Below are 21,520 nucleotides of genomic sequence, written 5' to 3'. Positions count from 1 at the left end.
AGGGAAAGCAGTGGGGCAAAAGGAAAGCTGCTTGGACCAATGGGCAAGCAGCAAATCGCTTAGTCCCATGCTTTCTAGGATGTGACAGGAGGAAGTATGGACAAACTCTTCTTGCATTGCTAGGCCATGTAGTATAAAGTTACCCATATTTCTTTGTCTTGTGCCTCATACCTTTACTGACACCTTTGTGTTTTGTTCTTGAGAGAGGGCTCTTTTGGTATGTATTAGAGCTAGGTTAAGTTAGCTTTATTGTTTTATTTCTGTATTATAATTCCCAGTTGTACTTTATGCTTTAAACCAGTGGTTCCCAACCTTTTTTTGGCCATGCCCCACCTAAGCATCTGTAAAATTCTGATGCCCTCCCCTGTGATATATAATTCTTATTATTCAAAAAGTGAACTCCTGTTCATGTGGCGGAAGTCTAAAAAGCCATTAACTTGGTCTAAACAAGCTTCTATATTGCCCCCCCCCCCAAATCAAATTGCCCCCCTGTGGAGTGTGTGCCCCACGTTGGGAACCGCGGCTCTAAACAGTATTTTTTTAACAATCTATTTCTCACTGGCACACAGGTTCTGTCTTTTTTGCTGTCACTTTTAATTATGTCAATAAATCTACTTCTACAATCCTGGTGTGGTTTCTTGGGAAAAGCCATGGTGGTGGATCCAGTTAAGTGACCTGTTGGTTAAACTGCTACTGAGTAACCTTGTGGGCTCAAGGCTCTCAAGGCAGAGAGTATGGTTCTTAGCTCTTGCTTTTTTGGAGTCTTGAGGTTGTTTGGTAAAGTCTGGGAGTCTCCTGGCTTAGGCTAGTTGAATTACAGGAGTGGTTGCCTTTTTTCATCTCTGTCCAATTGGCATCTGCTAAACTGGCAAGGGGCTGAATCCCAGGTTTTGGTGACCTGGTCTTCTTGACAGCTGTTTTGTGACTTTTTTATTTTTTATTTTTTTTAATGGGTTTTCTGCTTCATAAATGAACTATTTGCCTATGCTGCTGCTTCCTTTGCTCTGTATAATCCAACTAAACTGGGTGCCCAAACTGTCTTTTGCACAAGGGCCCACAACAAAGTGGGTCACCATTGGCAGTGCCTTCTTACACAATGCAGCATTTGATAAAATCTGCATTTGATATTCAACTATTTTTTACTCAGAGCTGCCCCACTGCAATTAACCTAACTTAGTCATGCCCATTCATTTCAATAGGTCTACTGATTTTAACCTTTAAAGCCCTAAATGGTTTGGGGCCAGCTTACTTGATTATTACCACCATCCATATATGCCTATCTGGACCTAAAGTCATCTTCAGAGACCCTTTTCTGGTAGTCCCCCACTAAATGAGCTGTAGTACGTGGTTACTGAATAGAGGGTCTTTTTGGCAATGTACCCCGATTACAGGATGTACTCTCCAAAGAGGCTCACCTGCTCTTTCAGCACCAGCTGATACCTTTTTATTTTCCCAGGTATTTTGAATTCTTACAATCTTTTAGTGCTTTTAATTGCTGTTTTATATAGTTTTCAGCTGGTTATTTTATCTCTTCTATTTTTTAATTTATAAATATGGATTCATTGCTTTCCCCCTTGATTCTCATCTTACAGTTTTTTCAAGGCGTATAAACTGTAATATTTGCCACCCAGAGAATGTTAGTTATTGGACAGTATACCAATGTTAAAAACAAACACATTTTTTGTTTTATTTCAATTTTGCACAGTTAGGAGTACCAGTGATGCATGGAACAATCTATTCTAACCAGGGTTTCTGTTCATGTACAACATCTGCTTATTGAGAAAACTTCAGCCTTCCTGAGAATCTCATCAGCGCATCCTTCACCTCCTTATTCCTCAGGCTGTAGATCAGGGGATTCAGCATGGGGATCACCACTGTGTAGAACACAGAGATCACTTTGTCTCGGCCCAGAGAGTAGCTTGAAATTGGTCGGACATACATAAACACTGTGGTTCCATAAAATATCAAGACAGCTGTGAGATGAGAGGCACAGGTAGAGAAGGCTTTGCGTCTGCCTTCTGAAGAGCGAATATGCAAGATCGTGGAGATGATGTACACATAGGAGATCACAATCTCTGCTGAGGTGAAGATGCCATGGAAAGTGCCAAAGGTGTAAAGCACAATCTCATTACTGTAGGTATCACTGCAGGAGAGCTTTATGAGAGGGGGAATGTCACAGAAATAATGATTGATGACATTGGAGGCACAGAAGGAGAGCCTGAACGTGGAGATAGTTTGTGCAAGAGCATGGATAAAGGCGATAAGATAGGTAATGCCTACCAGCTGAGCACAGAGTTTCTTTGTCATTATGGCTGTATAGAGGAGTGGGTTACAAATGGCCACATATCGGTCATAGGCCATTGTGTGGCTATTCCCTCCCCCCCCACAGGTGGAATAAATAAAGACAACGGACACAGCGTTTTAGGTTAATGGGCGAAAATGGCCACAACTTTATTGATTACAGGAAATGAAGGGTACTGGCTTTAGGCATTGGCCCCTAACCGACTATCCGGTCTGACCGGGAAGGGTTAAACATCAACAGGGGGAGCCACCCGAGATGCGTATCCCTAGGCGCTCCCCGAGGGGTTACCGCTCGGGGGCGCGCTTTAGGCCCTAGCCTCCGTAGGTTTCGGACGAGGCGTCGCCCCTCGGAGTCCTTTAACGAACTACCCTTCAAGCATTGGGGGAGGTGATGGCGTTCCTCCCCCCCAACCTCATCTGCATGACAATACCCCGGCCAATGCCTACCGCCAAAACCGAGGGAGTTGTGACGATTTGCTACGAGGTAGGCGAAAAAACCAAGTGGCTCACAAAACCAGCCAATTAGCCAAATGGAAAAACTCCTACCAGGCCCCTTGCGGCGACCAGCCGAAGCCCATAGCAATGTCAGTGGCAAAACCTAAAGGGCGGGTGGGTGGGAAACCGCGTCGTCTCCAGGGTGAAAAGGGGCAAGCCAGGGCTTCCCCGACCTTAAGTGGCCTTTCTAAGGCCTGCCCCTGCCGCCAGCCAATTGGCTGGCGCCACAGGGGATGCTAATTGGGGGAATCCCTGCCTCCTGCGAGGCTGGCGCCAGCCTCGGGAGAGCGAGAGTGGGCGGGGTCGTGATCCCACAACCCCCCCTCCTCCTGACGATCGGAAGGGGCATTGTGTGGCTATTCCCTCCCCCCCCACAGGTGGAATAAATAAAGACAACGGACACAGCGTTTTAGGTTAATGGGCGAAAATGGCCACAACTTTATTGATTACAGGAAATGAAGGGTATTGGCTTTAGGCATTGGCCCCTAACCGACTATCCGGTCTGACCGGGAAGGGTTAAACACCAACAGGGGGAGCCACCCGAGATGCGTATCCCTAGGCGCTCCCCGAGGGGTTACCGCTCGGGGGCGCGCTTTAGGCCCTAGCCTCCGTAGGTTTCGGACGAGGCGTCGCCCCTCGGAGTCCTTTAACGAACTACCCTTCAAGCATTGGGGGAGGTGATGGCGTTCCTCCCCCCCAACCTCATCTGCATGACAATACCCCGGCCAATGCCTACCGCCACCGAGCCGCAAGCCGGCTCGCCGCCAATACCCTCAGACCTGTAACCAATCCCTAACACCTTGAAAAATATCAGCCAACCAAATATCATTTCCCGCATCAGATAGATGCACGCCATCCCAGCGATAAAGCATTTCCTTGTCAAACCGTATGCATGGGTGCTGAATGACCCGACCACCCCATGCGGCCACTCTACGTGCCACCATGCGCTCCACAATCCTTCTAGCTTTATTCACAGCCACGGGTTTCTCTGCATCCCGCCAACATCGCCTTTCCAGCAAAGATGACCAAATTATTGTAATGTTTTCATGGGATGCCCTCAACAATTCCAAGTCGTTGATAATGTTCCACATCAAGTTCACCCCTTTCCTATACGCCAAATCGTTCTCGCCCAGCTGGATGACCAAGGCACTGGGTGGGCCCTTGGCAGCGATTTTTTTTGGATACAACTGGGAAAAACTCTTCCCAACGCATACCCCTCCTAGAGATCCACGATAGTTTGACCCAGCTGGGTAGCCGTAGCTCTTCAACCCAGCCCCTTTGTTCGGCGCGCCGCTTTGCCCAATATACGATGCTGTGGCCGAGGATCCACAGTCGAACCACACCAGTACCTGAAAAGAGAGAATCGGAGAACCGGATCAGGAGGAGTGCCCGGGGGGAAAGCTGAGGGGAATTTAGAAGGTCTACCGAATATAACCCTGGAATGCGTTGGATTTCCAGCGCCCCATGTCCATAATTCTTTCAGCCGGTAAGCCCATATGGGCGGCGGTGGTCGCCGCCCCAATGCGAAAGGAGTGCGCGGCGTACTCCTCTTGGGGAAGCCCGATGGCGGCAATTGCTTTGCGCATGACCCTCGTGAACTGCTGCTTTGAGAGGGAGGAACCGTCGGAATGCAAGAAAAAGGGGCCACTAGGTTCTGGTCTTACACACAGGTATTTTCTAGCATCCTTTACAGGGCAAGGGCCCGCCTTTTGAGTCGCCTGGAGGCGAACCAAGGCTCCCTTGCCAAGCTGATCAGTCTTCGAACTACGGATTCTTAACATTACATGCGCCCTGTCTACAGTTACGTCCTCAAGTAGTAGCCCCCTGGACGCTGCGCGGTCCTCACAAACCACTTCGCCTATGCGTAGGGCGCCAAAAAATGCGAAAGAAAACGCTGCTGAAAATAACCTGGCTTCATATCTTGACCAACACAGGGCCCTCAGCTTCCTACGGATTTGGGTGAGTATATCTAAAGTTATTGGCCTTCTCCTGTCCCGGCCGTGAGGCCTGGACCTGCGCCAGCCCTCAAGCATCTTACGCACAACGAAATGCGAACAGGGATCCACAGAAAATAAAGTTTTAGAAAAGAAGGATATAGCTGCTGAATGAATATTGAGGGTTTTGGGGGCCCGGCCAAGATCTCTAAGGTGGACCATGTACTCTATGACTTCAGACTTGGACGGTGGCCTGCCTGGCTTGGACCGCCCCTTTTTGATGCGGAAGGATGTGAAGTCTAGCCACGCCTTATTATACGATCTCAGGGTAGAAGGCGCTAGCGCAGACAATACTCCCTTTATTGCTTCTCGTTGCCAATATTCCAGAGGTGCTCCGGGAATGGTTGCGGCTGCTGCTGCGCATCCGGCGCCAATGAGCGAAAGCGTTCCATCTGGAAACGAGATAGAGCATCCGCGATGTTATTATCAATACCAGGGACGAACTTGGCTGAAGCGTGAAGGTTCAACCGCAGGCAGGAGAGGACGAAGTACCGTAAAAGGGACGCTACTCTGGGTGAGCGTGACGATTGTTTATTCAAAACTGACACGACCGCTAGATTGTCCGTCCAAAAACAGACCCTATGGTTCTTGAACTGGTCTTCCCATAAGTGAATTGCAACCACGATGGGAAAGAATTCTAAGAATGTCAAGTCACGTAGTATCGGTTTACCTTGCCAGGAGGGAGGCCAGTGCTGGGCACACCACTGGCCCCTGAAGTAGACCCCAAAACCTAAGGACCCGGCCGCATCCGAATGTACCTGGAAATCAGACTGCAGCGCCAAACTATCCTGCCAAAGTGATATGCCATTGAAACCGTCCAGAAATTGCAACCAAACCAGGAGGTCCGCCTTCACTGCCTTGGGAATGCGTACCCTATGATGGGGTGACCGTAAGCCCGTGGACAGCTTTGCCAGGCGGCCGCAGAAAGGGCGACCGGGGGAAATTACACGGCAGGCAAAGTTGAGGTGCCCCAAGAGGGATTGAATTTGTCTCAAGGTGACCTTCTTTAGGGGCAGCATTTGGCCGATAAGCTCTCTTAAGGCAACCAATTTTTCAGCCGGTAAGCGCGAGGTTTGGGCTACGGTGTCAAGTTCAATGCCCAGGTAGGTCATGGTAGTGACCGGACCCTCGGTCTTCTCACCTGCCAGGGGGACCCCCAGTTCCCTGGCTAAGGACTCGAAGGCTAGGAGGAGGGACCTACACTCCCCAGCGTCCCTTGCCACCAAAATAAAATCATCGAGATAATGACCCACCCCTAGAGCACCGGTTCTAAACTTTAGGGCCCATTCCAGGAATGTGCTGAAGGTCTCGAACGCAGCACAGGCAATAGAACAACCCATGGGCATAGCTTTGTCAATGAAGTAAGCTCCCTGAAATTTGAAACCCAACCAGCGGTAGTCTTCCTGGTGAACCGGGAGTAGGCGAAATGCTGACTCGATGTCACATTTTGCCAAAAAGGCGCCCCTGCCAAAGCTCCACACCAACCGCACAGCTTGATCGAATGAAGAATACTTCACCGTGCACATCTCTTGGGGAATGGCGTCGTTAACCGATGTTCCTTTGGGATAGGACAGGTTGTGTATCATTCTAAATTCACCGGGGGCCTTCTTTGGGACAATACCAAGCGGGGAGATATGAAGCCCCTCGATAGGCGGAGTTGCGAATGGACCGGCTACCCTGCCGGCTGTAATCTCCTTCTGTATCTTTTTAAGCGCGATGTCGGGCCTTTCTAAGACTGATTTCTGGTTAGGGGGGCAACTGGAATTGGGTGTAAAAGCAACCGGAATTCTAAAACCTTCAGAAAACCCTTCCTCCAGTAGGTGAGCTGCACGTCTATTTGGATAGAACTTCAAGAGTGCTCTCAATGGCTCCAATTTTATCGGAGAGCACGCGAGGCCTAGGGAGATGTTAGTAACGAGCCCCAGCTGGCCCTTGGGCGGGGGCTGCAGGTCCGGCGGAGCCACCCCTGTTTCCCCGGGAGAGGTGACCCCTGCCCCCCCGAAAGGGCTGCTGCCTCCCTTTGAAGCAGTTGACTGCAGGGTGGCTGCCTAAGCACCTATCGCATTCGTGCAGGTACTTACAGGTAACGCGCTGACAGATACCCTTGTTGAAGTCCCAGCACTGCCTACGGCGTTGGGTCTCCACCTTACCAGCTTTTGGCTGATGAGCGGTTTTCTTCTCGATATTGGTCCCCACATGTTCGAACCAGCAATTGTTGTCCTTTTGGTCCCAGCGCGTTGAAGACAGCAGCGAGGCATTCCTCTGAAAGTCTTCATCATACGCCAAAGCAGCTTCATCTCCTGCCTGCTCCCGTGCCCTCCTGACGTGTGCCAGGTAGGACACGAGGTGCGCGCCCCTCTTAGGATAGCAACTTGACACCACAGCCATAAACACCTGATAGCCATTAAGCCAATTCTCAAACGTTCGCTCTACCCGGGGTACCCTGTACCTCCTTTTCCCATAGTACTTAATTTTTTCCCCTTTTCCCTTGACCTGAGCTGGGGGCAGCAAGGAAAACATATCTACGTAATTGCCATTCAATATCTTGTTCCTCTTCCTCTTAGAGAGGTGGTTCCCCAGAATAAAGTCAGTGGCAGCGTTGGTTGAGACTTTAACGTCTGGGACCAGAGCCCCATCCTTCCAATCAAGCGTGCCATTAAATGCCTTCCTGTGTGAGTTGGCCCTCCGTTCATGCACCCACTGGGGGGCTCCAACGTCCTCCCCCTCCCCCCAATATGTCTCCATTGGAGTGTCACTATCCCCATCTGATGAAGAGGTACCTGTTTCCTCCTCAGAGTCCGAAGTGTCCCTCTTCTTGCTTTTCTTCGACCGGTGCTTCTTCTTCGCCTTCCGCTTTCCGCCCCGTGGTGCGTCGTCACGGGGGGCCGGGTCGCTGGCAGCGGCCACCTGCTGAGGGGGCAGCTCCTCCTCAGAAGATGACTCCTCCGAGGCGCTTGGTTGTCTAGGGTTATCCTGGAAAACACTGGGAACATCAATCACCTCCTGGCGCGGGGCTGATGTAGAGGCCACCGCCGGCCTGGCCTTTTGTGCGCTCGACCTAGGTTTTTTAGCTGGTGCCTTGCCTTTCAATGGACCTGACTTAGATTTTTGAGTTTTAGCAGCTTGTAAGCGCGTCCGTGGCCTGCTGGGGGCCTGCTCAACCACGTTAGCTGCACTAGTGGAGGGACCATCCTGACCCTGCTGGCTGGGGGGGGGGTGTCTGGTATGCAATCTTGTGACACCTCAACGATGTTCGGTGAGGGAGTGATAGGTGCTCTGCACTGCGCGTAGAATGATTGCAGCGCGGAAAAGAGCTGGGCCACGACCTGCGGGTTACATGGGCCTGTTGGCATTAGGGCATTGCCACGCTGAGATTGTTGGGGGTTGCTGTTGCTCTCCATGACCAAGCTGAAAGCAGAGCCTCAGGGGGGTGGGCGCAAGACAAGTGTCTAATATATATATATATATATATATATATATATATATATATATTATTATTATTATTTTTTATTTATTTTTATTTATTTATTTATTTATTTATTTTAAACTTTATTTATTTATTTATTTATCTATCTATTTATTTATTTATGTATTATTTGTTTATTTATTTGCTTATATTCGTTTGTTTATTTATATATTTATTTATATCTATATGTATATGTGATTGCTTATTATGCTAAGTTATAGCCCAGTAAACCAAAGGATAACACAGTAAATTATAAACTGCAGTGAAATAAACCAGAAAAACCTGCTCGCCACACCTAAAATGGCCGCCGGGGCCCTCTCGCCACAACTAAAATGGCCGCCGGAGCCTCTCGCCACACCTAAAATGGCCGCCGGGACTTCTCGCCACACCTAAAATGGCCGCCGGAGCCTCTCGCCACAACTAAAATGGCCGCCGGAGCCTCTCGCCACACCTAAAATGGCCGCCGGGACTTTTCGCCACACCTAAAATGGCCGCCGGAGCCTCTCGCCACACCTAAAATGGCCGCCCGGACTTCTCGCCACACCTAAAATGGCCGCCGCTCAGCAAGCCACGTGGCTTTAAAATGGCGCCGGTCGCCTAGCAACGTGGCAACACAGGCTCCCACGTGTACTGCCTGTATTAAAAAGCTAGGTGAGGGTAAACACAGAGGAAAAATGCCCAGCAAAACCCTCGCAGCAGCAGATAGTACAAAAGTAACCCGTTTAAATTAAATTGCAAAATACCCAACGAAGCCCCCGCGGCAGCAGGAAACACACAAGTAACCCGTTTATAATAAATTGCAAAACACTCAGCAAAGCCCCCGCAGCAGCAGACAATCTTTTTTTTTTTTTTAAACAAAATATATTCCGCCTTTTTCTAATAATGTAATACTGAACTTTTTAACACCATGTCTCCCATCCAATTTGAAACCACCTCAGACCCTGCTTAGCTTTGCAAATGTGCCAGCAGTTTTATTGCTGCACCACCAGGGGGACTACAGGAGAACCAGCTAAATTAACAAGCCATAAAGTAAGATACGACCTGCTGGAAGATACGAAGACTCCGCTTCAAGGAAACACAGTAAAGCCACGTGGGGAGGGTTGTAGCACTGAAAGGGAGGCTGCAGGGAGGCTGCAGGGCTCGATCAGCTGGCAGTCGGGGGCGTCGCTGCTAGCTCCCCTGCTGCATGGGGTTTTTTCCAGCGATGAAGGAGCCGGTGGTGAGTCACGCTGCTGAAGCAACCTAAGAGAATAAGCCCCCCGAGGAACCTGAGCGATTTCTGCCCAATAGCCTTGCTAAGCGCAGGAGGAAAACTTCTCCTGTGGTGATTTCAGCTCGAGTAAAAAAGGCAAGCGGCAAAAGAACGTTCCGAAAGGCTAAGCTTGCTGGTGCTCCACTAAGGCTTGGAAGAAGGCTCCAGGTTCCACAAGGCTCCGAGGATTCCAGCGAGCGGAAGGATCACCTAAACCAAACCGCGTCGTCTCCAGGGTGAAAAGGGGCAAGCCAGGGCTTCCCCGACCTTAAGTGGCCTTTCTAAGGCCCGCCCCTGCCGCCAGCCAATTGGCTGGCGCCACAGGGGATGCTAATTGGGGGAATCCCTGCCTCCCGCGAGGCTGGCGCCAGCCTCGGGAGAGCGAGAGTGGGCGGGGTCGTGATCCCACAACCCCCCCTCCTCCTGACGATCGGAAGGGGCATTACAGCCAGTAGAAGGCACTCAACGCTTGCAGTCAGCACAAAGCTGAACAATTGTGCAACGCAGCCACCAAATGAAATGGCTTTCCTGACAGCTAAAAAATTCACCAGGGTCTTGGGAGTTATAGTTGAGGAATAGCAGAAATCCACAAAAGCTAGGTTACTGAGAAAATAGTACATAGGGGTGTGGAGTCGGGAATCAATCCTAATCAAGACAATCATTCCGAGATTCCCCACACAAGTGATCATGTATATTGCTAGAAACAAGGGAAAACAAATAATGGCTACCTCAGGATTATCTGTGAGGCCTGAGAGGAAAAATTCTGCCACTACAGTATGATTTTCTCTTGCCATTTTGTTATTTGATGATGTGCAGTCTCCACACTAAGGACCTTTTGGTATTTCTGCAGTGGAATGTGTCTTCATACCAGTGGATTTTGATATCAATGTCTCCATCTATGAATAAAACATTTGAGAAAAATAACAACATGTAACCTAATCAATGATAATGTTGAGCAATGTTAATAATTCTAACTATCAATTATTAATATGTAAATGCAAGTTGAAAACTGGATTAAAATAACGTATAACAAATATGTATGTGTTTTTGTTTGTCAATATGTGTTCCCTCCAACATTCTTTTGAGAAAGAAAGTGCTAAGAATTAAACTGTCCTTGATTGCTGTGACCTCTTTAAAATCTCAGTTGACATATCCATTTCTCTAGCACTAACAGTTCCAGACTCTTTCACTGAAAATATATAAATAAAATTGCACCCACATAAAGCAGTACTAAAGCAGTATCAAAGATTCCTATTGTATAACACTCATCCTCTCAGTTTAGAACTGTAACATGTCTATTCAGAGTTCAGAGTCCCAAGTAAGTGTGCACAGAATTATAATGATTTGGATGTAAACCCTACTTACTTCTGAGTAGGCAGTATTTATTTTAAAAACCCTCAAAGTGGTTCACAAAGACATGTCCAATAACAAGACACAAACATCACAAAAGGTTCTTCACCAAAGTAATCCTATCATCTTTGAATGTGACAGCTATAAATAAATACAATTAAAAAAAGCAAATATTGAATTAATTACCCACACCTTACTTTTAATGTAATTATAAGAAATGTTTACAGTTCAAGGCTTTGTTTTGGGCTGTTGGTGAGTGAAAAAGTCAGACTAAGTAGTGGCTTTTTAGAAGCTTGCTAATTTAGTCCATGGAATAAGATAGTGCATGATTTAAAAAAATATATAGCAGCATTTATAAGACCTTAACTGGTTCAGGCTCTTTGCTCCACCTGAAAAATGAAGCCTGACTAGAGCAGATTACTTTTTTGTTGTCTAGCTCAGGTATGCAATTAGGTCCACAGACGACACTGGCCCACAAAACAGCTTACAAAATACTGCACCTTTGTTAATCATCATTTATTTGTAAATCTTGCCTGCTTGTGCACCTAGATTCTTAGGTGTGCTTTTCACAACCCTGATCTAGTTTTTTATTTGCTTCAATCCTCAGATATTTCCTCTTAATATCGTCATTTCAAAATATATGAAATATTATTTACCATTCTGTGAAACAGCACTTCCACTTCTCTCTGTGTTTCTTTTTACATCCTAGACATACACTGCTGCCATCTTTGTTACTGTTGCTGGAAATAGTTGTCAGATAAGAAGCCAATAAAGCTAGCCTCTCTTTGAGGACCAAAGTTTAATAGTATTTTATTATATTCAGAGTTCTGGGTTGGTGGTTGGCCAATACAGGACCTTGTTTTTTAAATGTCAGCCAATAAATTTGCAAGACAAATCAACAATATTTACCATGATACAATGCACAGTTTTCTTACTGTTGAATGAAAGTTTTTTCCTTGTCTCCAAATAGCAATCGATCGATCTATCTCTATCTATCTATCTATCTATCTCTCTCTCTCTCTCTCTCTCTATCTATCTATCTATCTATCATCTATCTATCTATCTATCTATCTATCTATCTATCTATCTATCTATCTATCATCTATCTATCTATCATCTATCTAAATATCTATCATCTATCTATCATCTATCTATCTAATCTAAAGTAACTGTTCCCACTATGGGAACTCTGCACAAGGACTTCTGCTAGTACAGTGGGTCTTTCCCTCCTCTCCTTCCCGCTGGTATGCCCTACATGGCTGGGGGGCAGTGTGTCAGGAAAACCCTCACAGCAGCTTCTGAGGGGATGTGAAGCATTGCATCTGGTGAGCTAAAAAGTGCTTGCACTGACAAAAAGTTGCCACAGTGCTACATTGCATTTCTCCCAGGAACTCTTAACTCAAGTTTCAGACAAATGTGCATCTTGAATGCAAAATTTAAAAAAAGAAAGAAAATAAAAAGGAAAAAAAGGGGGGAAGGGAGGAGACAAGTTTTCCACAATTTTTTTCTCCAGGACAGGGGGGCCTGGTGGAGAGTGCTACATGCCTGTCCTCCCACCTGCCACATTCCTGTGCTTACTGGAAGGGAGAGAGGAAGGGGTATGATGGGGAGGTTGCTGCAGTGTGAACACAACAGCAGAGTCAATGTGGCACTTCTGCTTCTGGGTCTGCATTGTGCAGACACCCCCCACTGCCTCTCCCTCCCAGCACAGCAACAAAGCGGATGGGTGGCCTGATGTGCATTGTTTCCCCTCCCTGCTTTCTGCCCCTGCTGCAGGGCTAATCTTACCATCAAACAGAATGAGCCAGCCATCTCAGGCAGCAGATGCAGAGGCAAGGAGTAGCAGAGAGAAGGCCAAAGGTCAGGATTGCTTTTACTTAAAACTAACAGTGCACACAATGATTGTGTAAAATCACACTATTTTACACATTTTAAAAGAGGGTGATTTACTCACATAGCAAAGTGATTTTTTTTTTTTACTTTCTATGTTTGTTTTAACAAATGCATAACAACAACTCTCAATTTAAAACCACATGCTACAGAAATCCTCCCAGAACACACAACAGAAATACCACAAACATCAGCATTTTTGCTGCAATGCCAGAACAAACAGTCAAGATCTCACCTGGATGGAGTCTAAAGGCCAGCAATGTGGGTACCCACCAAATTTCAGAACCAGGAGCCTCCACAGAGAAGATCTGCCCATGGGTCATTATCAAACACGTAGCTCACAGGGGTGGAACATTAAGAGGGGCTTCCCTTATGTACCTCTCTGTATACTGAGGTATATCAATGAGCCACCAAAAGATGCATAGGTTAGGCTGACCTGCAAGGTAACAAAGCCATCTTCATGGTGGTTCCTCTATTATGAAATTCTCTTCCCTCTAAAGTTCATCAGATCCATGTCTTGGTCCTTTCAGGAGGATGGTAAAGACCTCCCCCTCCCTCCCTTCAGCCTTCAAGTAAGCTTGTCACAATTTTCTCCTCACATTTTAACTGGCATCTATCTGTTGGTTATTGCTAGTTGTGAGTGCCTCAACAACAGTGTGAGCCTCAGGCCTTTTGTCTACATGATGCTGCAAGAAACTGCACAGATGAGTCAGACTTACCATGCTTCACATGGCTCCGCAAAGGCTGGCTCTTCCGTTTCCCTGAAGAATGAAAACATTGAGGTATTTTAGTTCCTAATGGTACTATTCAGGAGAACATTGCCAGGATGAAGAATAATAATGCTGATTTCTATTTCATTTAAGCAGGCCACGGTTTTCTATTCTGTTCTCCATCATTTTAAAAATAAAAACATTTCACCAATTAACTGAAGACGACTAACTAAGCTGCAAAGCGTGTGGGCTCTGCTGTCTTTTAATAAAATAGTTCACAGCAGTGCTATTTTTCTAGAAAAGGAGGTGCTGGAACTCATCATGAACACCTCCCTTGTTTTCTTATAATGGCAATGGTGCCCACCTGAGAGGTGCCGGAACTGAGTTCCGGAGAGTTCCAGCAGGGGAAAAAGCCTGGTTCTATGCATACTTACACTCACTATGTTTTTGGGCAGGGCGTTGTTCCCAAGGAAGTCTGCACAGGGTTAGTCTTAGGTTATGTACACACTACGAGCTTAAAATTCAGCTAGGTCATTCTTTTTCTCAATTTGGACCAAAGCTGGTTTAGGGGAAAATGCATCAAAGTGCAGGCACAGGATAGATATGAGTCGTGGCTAATGTCCTGTGCATACTGCTTCCCAAACCAGTGGTGGGAACACACACTGGATGCAGAGTAAATGAGTACACAGCCTCTCTTGGCTAACAATTAAGAGTCCAGTTTTCCAAGTAGCGCTTCTGTTTCAAATTGCCTTGCAATATTTCCAGGTTGGAAACTGCAAAGGCAGCTTTCAAAGGGCTTGGAATCAGCTAGTGCAGGAGTATTTCTACATTGCCTCAGGTTCTTTGGGACTTGATGGTCCTTTGAGACATCCTCGCGTGAGCTCTACTGATGTACTGAAGTCAGGATCAAGCTAGATGGGATTGCATCAGTCCCATTTTTTTCCACATCTTTCCCATCCACAGGTAAAATGGGTGGGAGGATTTGCAAGAAATATAGAATATGCCTTAATCTGTATGAATCAAGGTCTTCCTCCTCCAGTGAGGCATAGCTCTGGTACACTAATGCACAACTTGTAGCCTTAGTCATGGTTGCCCCCAAATGGAAGCAGTTGAGATAAAAAGAGACAGCATGCTATAACGGTTTGAGAGCTTAGTGGTTCAAATCCCTGTTCAGCCATGAAGCTGATTGGCTGACCTTGGCTCAAAAACCGACTCTCAGTCTGACAGCAGCTTCTGCTCTCCAGCCATTGAGTTCCTACTGGCGAAGTGTCAAGAACTCAAGTGGACATAGCTGTGAGAGATCCACTCCTCCCATCACATTCACCTGGGGGGCAGTAACAAAACCCCAGTACAGTGGTACCTTGGGTTACATATGCTTCAGGTTACATATGATTCAGGTTACAGACTCTGCTAACCCAGAAATATTACCTCAGGTTAAGAACTTTGCTTCAGGATGAGAACAGAAATTGTGCAGTGGTGGCACAGAGGCAGCAGAAGGCCCCATTAGCTAAAGTGTTCAGGTTAAGAACAGTTTCAGGTTAAGAACAGACCTCCAGAACGAATTATATTCTTAACCCAAGGTACCACTATATACCTGGAGTCTCCACCCCCATCGTTCAGCCTGGAACCTGAGGTCCAGCTCCAAGGCAGATGCTGTCTTGCAGGGATGTCCAACCAGTAGATTGAGATCTACCGGTAGATCCCCGGCTGATCCTGGTAGATCGCGGGATCCTTATCATGTACAAAAAGTTATGGGGGGAAAGTTAAAAAACTCTGTGCAATCCTCTCCATGGGTAGATCACTGCCATTTTTTTTTATTATACTGGGAGTTGATCACAGTCTCTTGGGAGTTGGACATGCCTGCTGTATTGTTATGATGTGATCCTAATCAATGAACAGTGGCAGTCCTTCATCATAAAAAGTAACACAAGATCTTCCCTTTTACACATTGCTACCATCATCTGGCTGCAATGATGATAACATTTCATTGTGTTCCTCTACAATTCAAGGTGCAGAATCACTCACTGTTGTGTCCCTGGCTACTCCAATATACAGTCACCTAGGAGATTTATATAGTATATATTTTTAAAAGCTATGGTTCATGGAAGCTCAAGGAGAGTGCTGCTATAAATTCAGTGAAACTAATTAATAGCATCACAACAATGGTTAACTGCAAGGTCCTAAAACAACAGGTTCTTGAATGAAGCATTTATTAGCTTCTGTATATCAAGAGTCAACTGGTACAGTGCTGTGGCTTGGTATATTCAGGCTTGGGTACCAGATTGGAATGGGTCCTTTGTGGCTCCATGCAGCTGTTGTAGAGAGGATGTTTACATGTAGCAACTCCCCAGATCCCTAATAATGTGGGCGCTTGAAAATTGTCTCTCTGCCAGTTTGGAGTTGATGGCCTTTTAAACTGTGTGTGTGTGTGTGTGTGTGTGTGTGTGTGGTGGGGGTATTCTTTTCGTCTGTCACTATAATACGTATTTTAGTGTTTTTATTTTGTAAACTGCCCTGTGACCTTTGGCTGAAGGGAGGTACACAAACAACAAACAAACAAACAAACAAACAAACAAGCATAACCGTGTCATTTGTTTCTGGAGAGCCTGTTCTTCTTTACAGTTCAACCATTGGGCAATGTTGTGGTTCTTCACTGAAAGTAAGGAAAGGATGGAAAGCACAGTTCCCTACACCAAACCTTTGATAACTTACCCTTTGATTATTTATTTATTTATTTATTTACACAACAGTAATTTTTTTTGGCACAGCACCAGGTTGTTGATCACGTCATTGCTAATATTTGGAACAGCTCTTACTTGGTCTGGTAAAAAAGATACAAGCAGAAAGGGAAAAAAAGGTGGAGAGAACAAGCCAGGAGTAGTAAGAGTCCTGAATGAAGTCAAGAGGCTGATTCCAAGAAATATGCTTGCCATTAAAACATGCATACCATCATCTGTCATTTCTGCAGCTGCACATTTTAACAACAGAAGCATCATTTGCTTCACTTTTGCATGAATTACACTGGGCAACAATTTTTTACTTTTTGAATGTTGTCTAGATTTCTGCAACTGATTTAGGGTATTTTTGCACTGCTGAATCAGGAAATGGCATCCGTTTCTCTCCATCAGGTCAGGTTTACTGTAAACTGAATGGTGGGCATTGATAAAGGTAAGTACACATAAATTGCATGTTGCTTCACCATTTTTCAAACTTCAGGGCTTGAACTTCCGTTTCTTGGAACTCCTGGAATGCTCAGCGGCAGGAAGGTCTCTCTTCAGAGTCCAACAGTAGTCAGCCATCATGACTGCGTCCCAGCGACCCTGATACCTGGTCTCCATCTCTTTCATGTCCTGATGGAATCTCTCCCCCTGCTCGTCACTCATTGAACCCAGGTTCTCAGGAAACCGGTCCATATGTGAAAATAGGTAGTGCATCTTGACGCTCATGTTGCAGCCCAGGTTTCTGAAAGCAGTCAGCATGTTGTTGACAAGTTCTGCGTTGTTTCTGGCCTTATTGTTGCCAAGAAAGTTCTTCACTACCAGAACAAATGCCTTCCACGCTTCCAGTTCCACTTCGTTCATTGACTTTCCAAACTCTGGATCTCTGATGAGCTGATGGATCTGAGGACCGTCAAAGATGCCAGCTTTCAACTTCTCCATGGTCAATCCTGGAAAAGCCTGGCACAAGTAAGTGAATCAGTCACCATCCTTGTCCAGAGCCTTGGTGAACTGCTTGATTAGGCTGAGCTTGATGTGCAGCGGTGGGAAGAGTATTCTGTCTCTGTCCACCAGAGGGTCGTTGATGACGTTCCTTTCTTTGCAAGGCACCAATTCCTCCCGCACAGGCCAGTCCTTCTTCGTGTAATGCTGAGCAGGATCCCACATGCACAGAAAACATGGGTACTTGGTGAAGCCAGACTGTTGTCCCAACAAAAAGTTCACCATCTTCAGGTCAACACAAATAAACCACTTATGTTGATCATAACAAATTTTCTCTAGCACATACTTCACCGCTTCATAGTTCTCCTTCAGTGTACTTGAGTGAGCCAGGGGTATAGAGGCAAACTGGTTGCCGTTGTGTAGCAGAACACATTTCAGTGATCACTTGCTGCTGTCAATGAACAGCCTGCAATCTTTGGGTTCGTACTGTGGCACTCCAAGCTTGAGCAGAAGCTGTGCAATATCTGCACAGTACACCAAGTCCTTCTCTTCTGAGAAAAAACGGAGGTACTCTTGATGCTTGTTGCGGAAGAAGCTGATGCGAGCACTGTCAGAGAGGAGGTTTTTTCCTTCAATCAGCATGCTAACAGTTCGGCAGAGTCCTTTGACAAGCTGAGGTCACGAACTATATTATTCAACTCCTTTTGGGAAAATGGATGTGGAGCATCATCTTCAAGAACCACTTCTTCTTCTTCATGTCCTTCAATACTGGAGGCATCTTTGTCTCTAATGTCAGGAAGTTCTCCGAAGATAGGCACTGGAATTTCATCACAATGAGCTACAGGACGACGTGCTGATTGAAGATCAGGATACTTGAGGCTGCTCCGGTTCTTTCTGTTGATCCCAGCCGCACCAATTTATGGAAGATTTCGAGGTTTTATGACTTCAAACTGATCCCTTTTTGACATAATCACCCAGAACTATCGGACCTGAATACTTCTTGTCATTAAAATAATCATTTCCAATCAAAACAATTATTCGACATGGCATTTTACCCCCACCAACTTCTTCTAAAATGCTCCACACAAGCGTACATGTGAACAAAAACGTAAAAAAACGACATGTGGCCATAGCTCAAAAACTTGACCTGATTGAGCAAAACCAATGTGATTTTTGGATTCAGCGCATCAGATTCGTCCTAAATCAGCTGAAAAAACGCAGACAACAAATTTGTTGTTGACCAGTGTTATCTTTGATAACTGTAGGAAGTGGCTCTAGGTAATAAAGCAAAAAGGGCCTGAAGTTCTTCTAGTAAGAACATTATAGAACCACCATACTTGTATTGCGAACATTTTTCTACAGCTGTGAAAAAGAATGTACCAAAAGGAGTCAGGTCATTTTAAGCAGTTGTTTTAAGTGCATTTTTATCTTTCTGCAAAGAGAAAAACACATTTTTCCTGTTTAACACCCTTTTCAAGGCATCCTTCACCTCCTTGTTCCTCAGGCTGTAGATCAAGGGGTTCAGCATGGGATTCACCACGGTATAAAACACTGACACAATCCTGTCTTCGTCTGGTGAGGAGTCTGAGCTGGGGCGCATGTACATAAAAACCGCTGTCCCGAAGAACATTATGACAACGGCCAAGTGAGAAGCGCAGGTGGAGAAGGCTTTGCGCCGCCCTTCGGAGGAGCGGATTTTCAAGATGGCGGAGACAATGTAGATATAGGAAATGCATATCTCCAATGTGATGAAGAGCCCATTGAAGATGCAGAAGGCAAACAGAATGATCTCATTCACTCTGGTGTCAGTGCAGGAGATGTTGAGGAGGGGAATCACGTCACAGAAGAAGTGCTTGATGACGTTGGAGTGACAGAAGGACAGCCGGAAAGCGCAGCTTGTGTGTATCATTGCAATCCCAAAGCCACAAAGGTAAGAAGTGACAAGGAGCTGCAGGCAGAGCTGTCGGGACATGATGACGGTATAGAGCAAGGGTTTACAGATTGCCACATACCGATCGTAGGCCATCACTGCCAGAAGGAAGCACTCGGTAGTCCCAAATGCAATGAAGCTATACATCTGAGCGGCACAGCCACTCAGTGAGATGGCCTTGTTCTCAACCAAAAGGTTTATTAGTGTCTTTGGGGTGATGGCTGAGGAGTAAGAGAAGTCCAGGAAAGCCAGGTGGCTGAGGAAGAAGTACATAGGAGTGTGCAGTCGGGCATCAACCCTAATCAGCGTGATCATGCCCAAATTCCCTATGACTGTGATCAAGTACAGGATCAAGAACACCACAAACAAAACACCTTGGAGTTCTGGCCTGTCTGTTAGTCCCAGGAGAATGAATTCAGTTATGGTGCTATCGTTTCCCTCAGGCATTTTTACAATGACTTGACTAATACGGTTTATGGGCAATTAAAATCTGTGATGAGTAGATGTGGGCTCTCTTTCTCTCTCTCTCTCTCCTTCTCCTCGTTGGCCTCTTGATGGAAATTCAATCTAGTTAATCAATGAAGGTCCGTGTTTGCCTCTTCACATCAGTACAGCTATTGAGGACAGGGTTTTTTTCCACCCACATGGTGCATCTTCTGTGGAAGAAACATAGAAACGTAACTATAACTCAAACAACTCTTCATTTCGGCAGGGGAAAGGAAGCCTCCAGTGCAATTCCCACCCAACCTACATAATCCACTTTCAACGTTTCTACTCACAGTATGCCTCCATAATTCTGGGGGGCGGTTCTAATAAAGCTTTGTATAAGACAAAGTGTTGTTTTATGGGTGGGGTATAAATAAATTATTATTATTATTATTATTATTATTATTATTATTATTATGTGACAGTGATTTCCATTCCTTACTTTTATCAACTCCTCCTCTGATTATTTAAACCCATCTGCCCCACATGTTGGCTTTTGGAGAGACTCTCTGTGAGATATCATACCTTGTTTCTAGAACTCTATCCAGTGCTCCATTCATGTGCATTGTCCAATAGAATAATGGTGAGAGATCTGTATCTGATGATTGGTTATTGATAGGTTAGCAAAAACATTTGACTATATAAAATCAGTATCTATCTATGTATCATCTATCTATCTATCATCTATCTATCCATCTATCTATCTATCATCTATCTATCATCTATCTATCTATCTATCTATCATCATCCATCTATCTATCATCATGCCTATCTATCTATCTATCGATCGATCGATCGATCTATCATCTATTATCTATATCTATCTATCTATCTATCTATCTATCTATCTATCTATCTATCATCATCTATCTATCTATCATCTATCATCTATCATCTATCTATCATCTATCTATCATCTATCTATCTATCTATCTATCTATCTATCTATCTATCATCTATCTATCATCTATCTATCATCTATCTATCTATCTATCTATCTATCTATCTATCTATCATCTATTTATCATCTATCTATCTATCTATCTATCTATCTATCTATCTATCTATATCTATCTATCATCTATCATCTACCTAAATATCTATCATCTATCTATCATCTATCTATCTAATCTAAAGTAACTGTTCCCACTATGGGAACTCTGCACAAGGACTTCTGCTAGTACAGTGGGTCTTTCCCTCCTCTCCTTCCCACTGGTATGCCCTACATGGCTGGGGGGCAGTGTGTCAGGAAAACCCTCACAGCAGCTTCTGAGGGGATGTGAAGCATTGCATCTGGTGAGCTAAAAAGTGCTTGCACTGACAAAAAGTTGCCACAGTGCTACATTGCATTTCTCCCAGGAACTCTTAACTCAAGTTTCAGACAAATGTGCATCTTGAATGCAAAATTTAAAAAAAGAAAGAAAATAAAAAGGAAAAAAAGGGGGGAAGGGAGGAGACAAGTTTTCCACAATTTTTTTCTCCAGGACAGGGGGGCCTGGTGGAGAGTGCTACATGCCTGTCCTCCCACCTGCCACATTCCTGTGCTTACTGGAAGGGAGAGAGGAAGGGGTATGATGGGGAGGTTGCTGCAGTGTGAACACAACAGCAGAGTCAATGTGGCACTTCTGCTTCTGGGTCTGCATTGTGCAGACACCCCCCACTGCCTCTCCCTCCCAGCACAGCAAGAAAGCGGATGGGTGGCCTGATGTGCATTGTTTCCCCTCCCTGCTTTCTGCCCCTGCTGCAGGGCTAATCTTACCATCAAACAGAATGAGCCAGCCATCTCAGGCAGCAGATGCAGAGGCAAGGAGTAGCAGAGAGAAGGCCAAAGGTCAGGATTGCTTTTACTTAAAACTAACAGTGCACACAATGATTGTGTAAAATCACACTATTTTACACATTTTAAAAGAGGGTGATTTACTCACATAGCAAAGTGATTTTTTTTTTTTACTTTCTATGTTTGTTTTAACAAATGCATAACAACAAC

At 45.5% G+C, this 21,520-nt stretch overlaps 1 protein-coding gene across 1 annotated transcript; it reads right to left on the bottom strand.

Annotated features, from left to right (window-relative positions):
- Positions 1 to 1,773: 1,773 nt before the first annotated feature.
- LOC308463238 (uncharacterized protein) lies at positions 1,774 to 19,494 on the bottom strand (the record flags this gene model as incomplete). Its single annotated transcript, XM_080981431.1, has 3 exons — positions 1,774 to 2,364; positions 9,955 to 10,332; positions 18,586 to 19,494. 3 exons carry the CDS (start codon positions 19,492 to 19,494, stop codon positions 1,774 to 1,776), a joined length of 1,878 nt encoding a protein of 625 aa, XP_080837557.1.
- Between the last annotated feature and the right edge of the window lie 2,026 nt (positions 19,495 to 21,520).

Source organism: Podarcis pityusensis, assembly GCF_964106645.2.
Source record: "Podarcis pityusensis genome assembly, chromosome: 1".
In the NCBI taxonomy this organism is placed as follows: domain Eukaryota; kingdom Metazoa; phylum Chordata; class Lepidosauria; order Squamata; family Lacertidae; genus Podarcis; species Podarcis pityusensis.
Note: the sequence above shows the minus strand (reverse complement) of the source record. Positions and strands in the feature narration are given on the sequence as shown.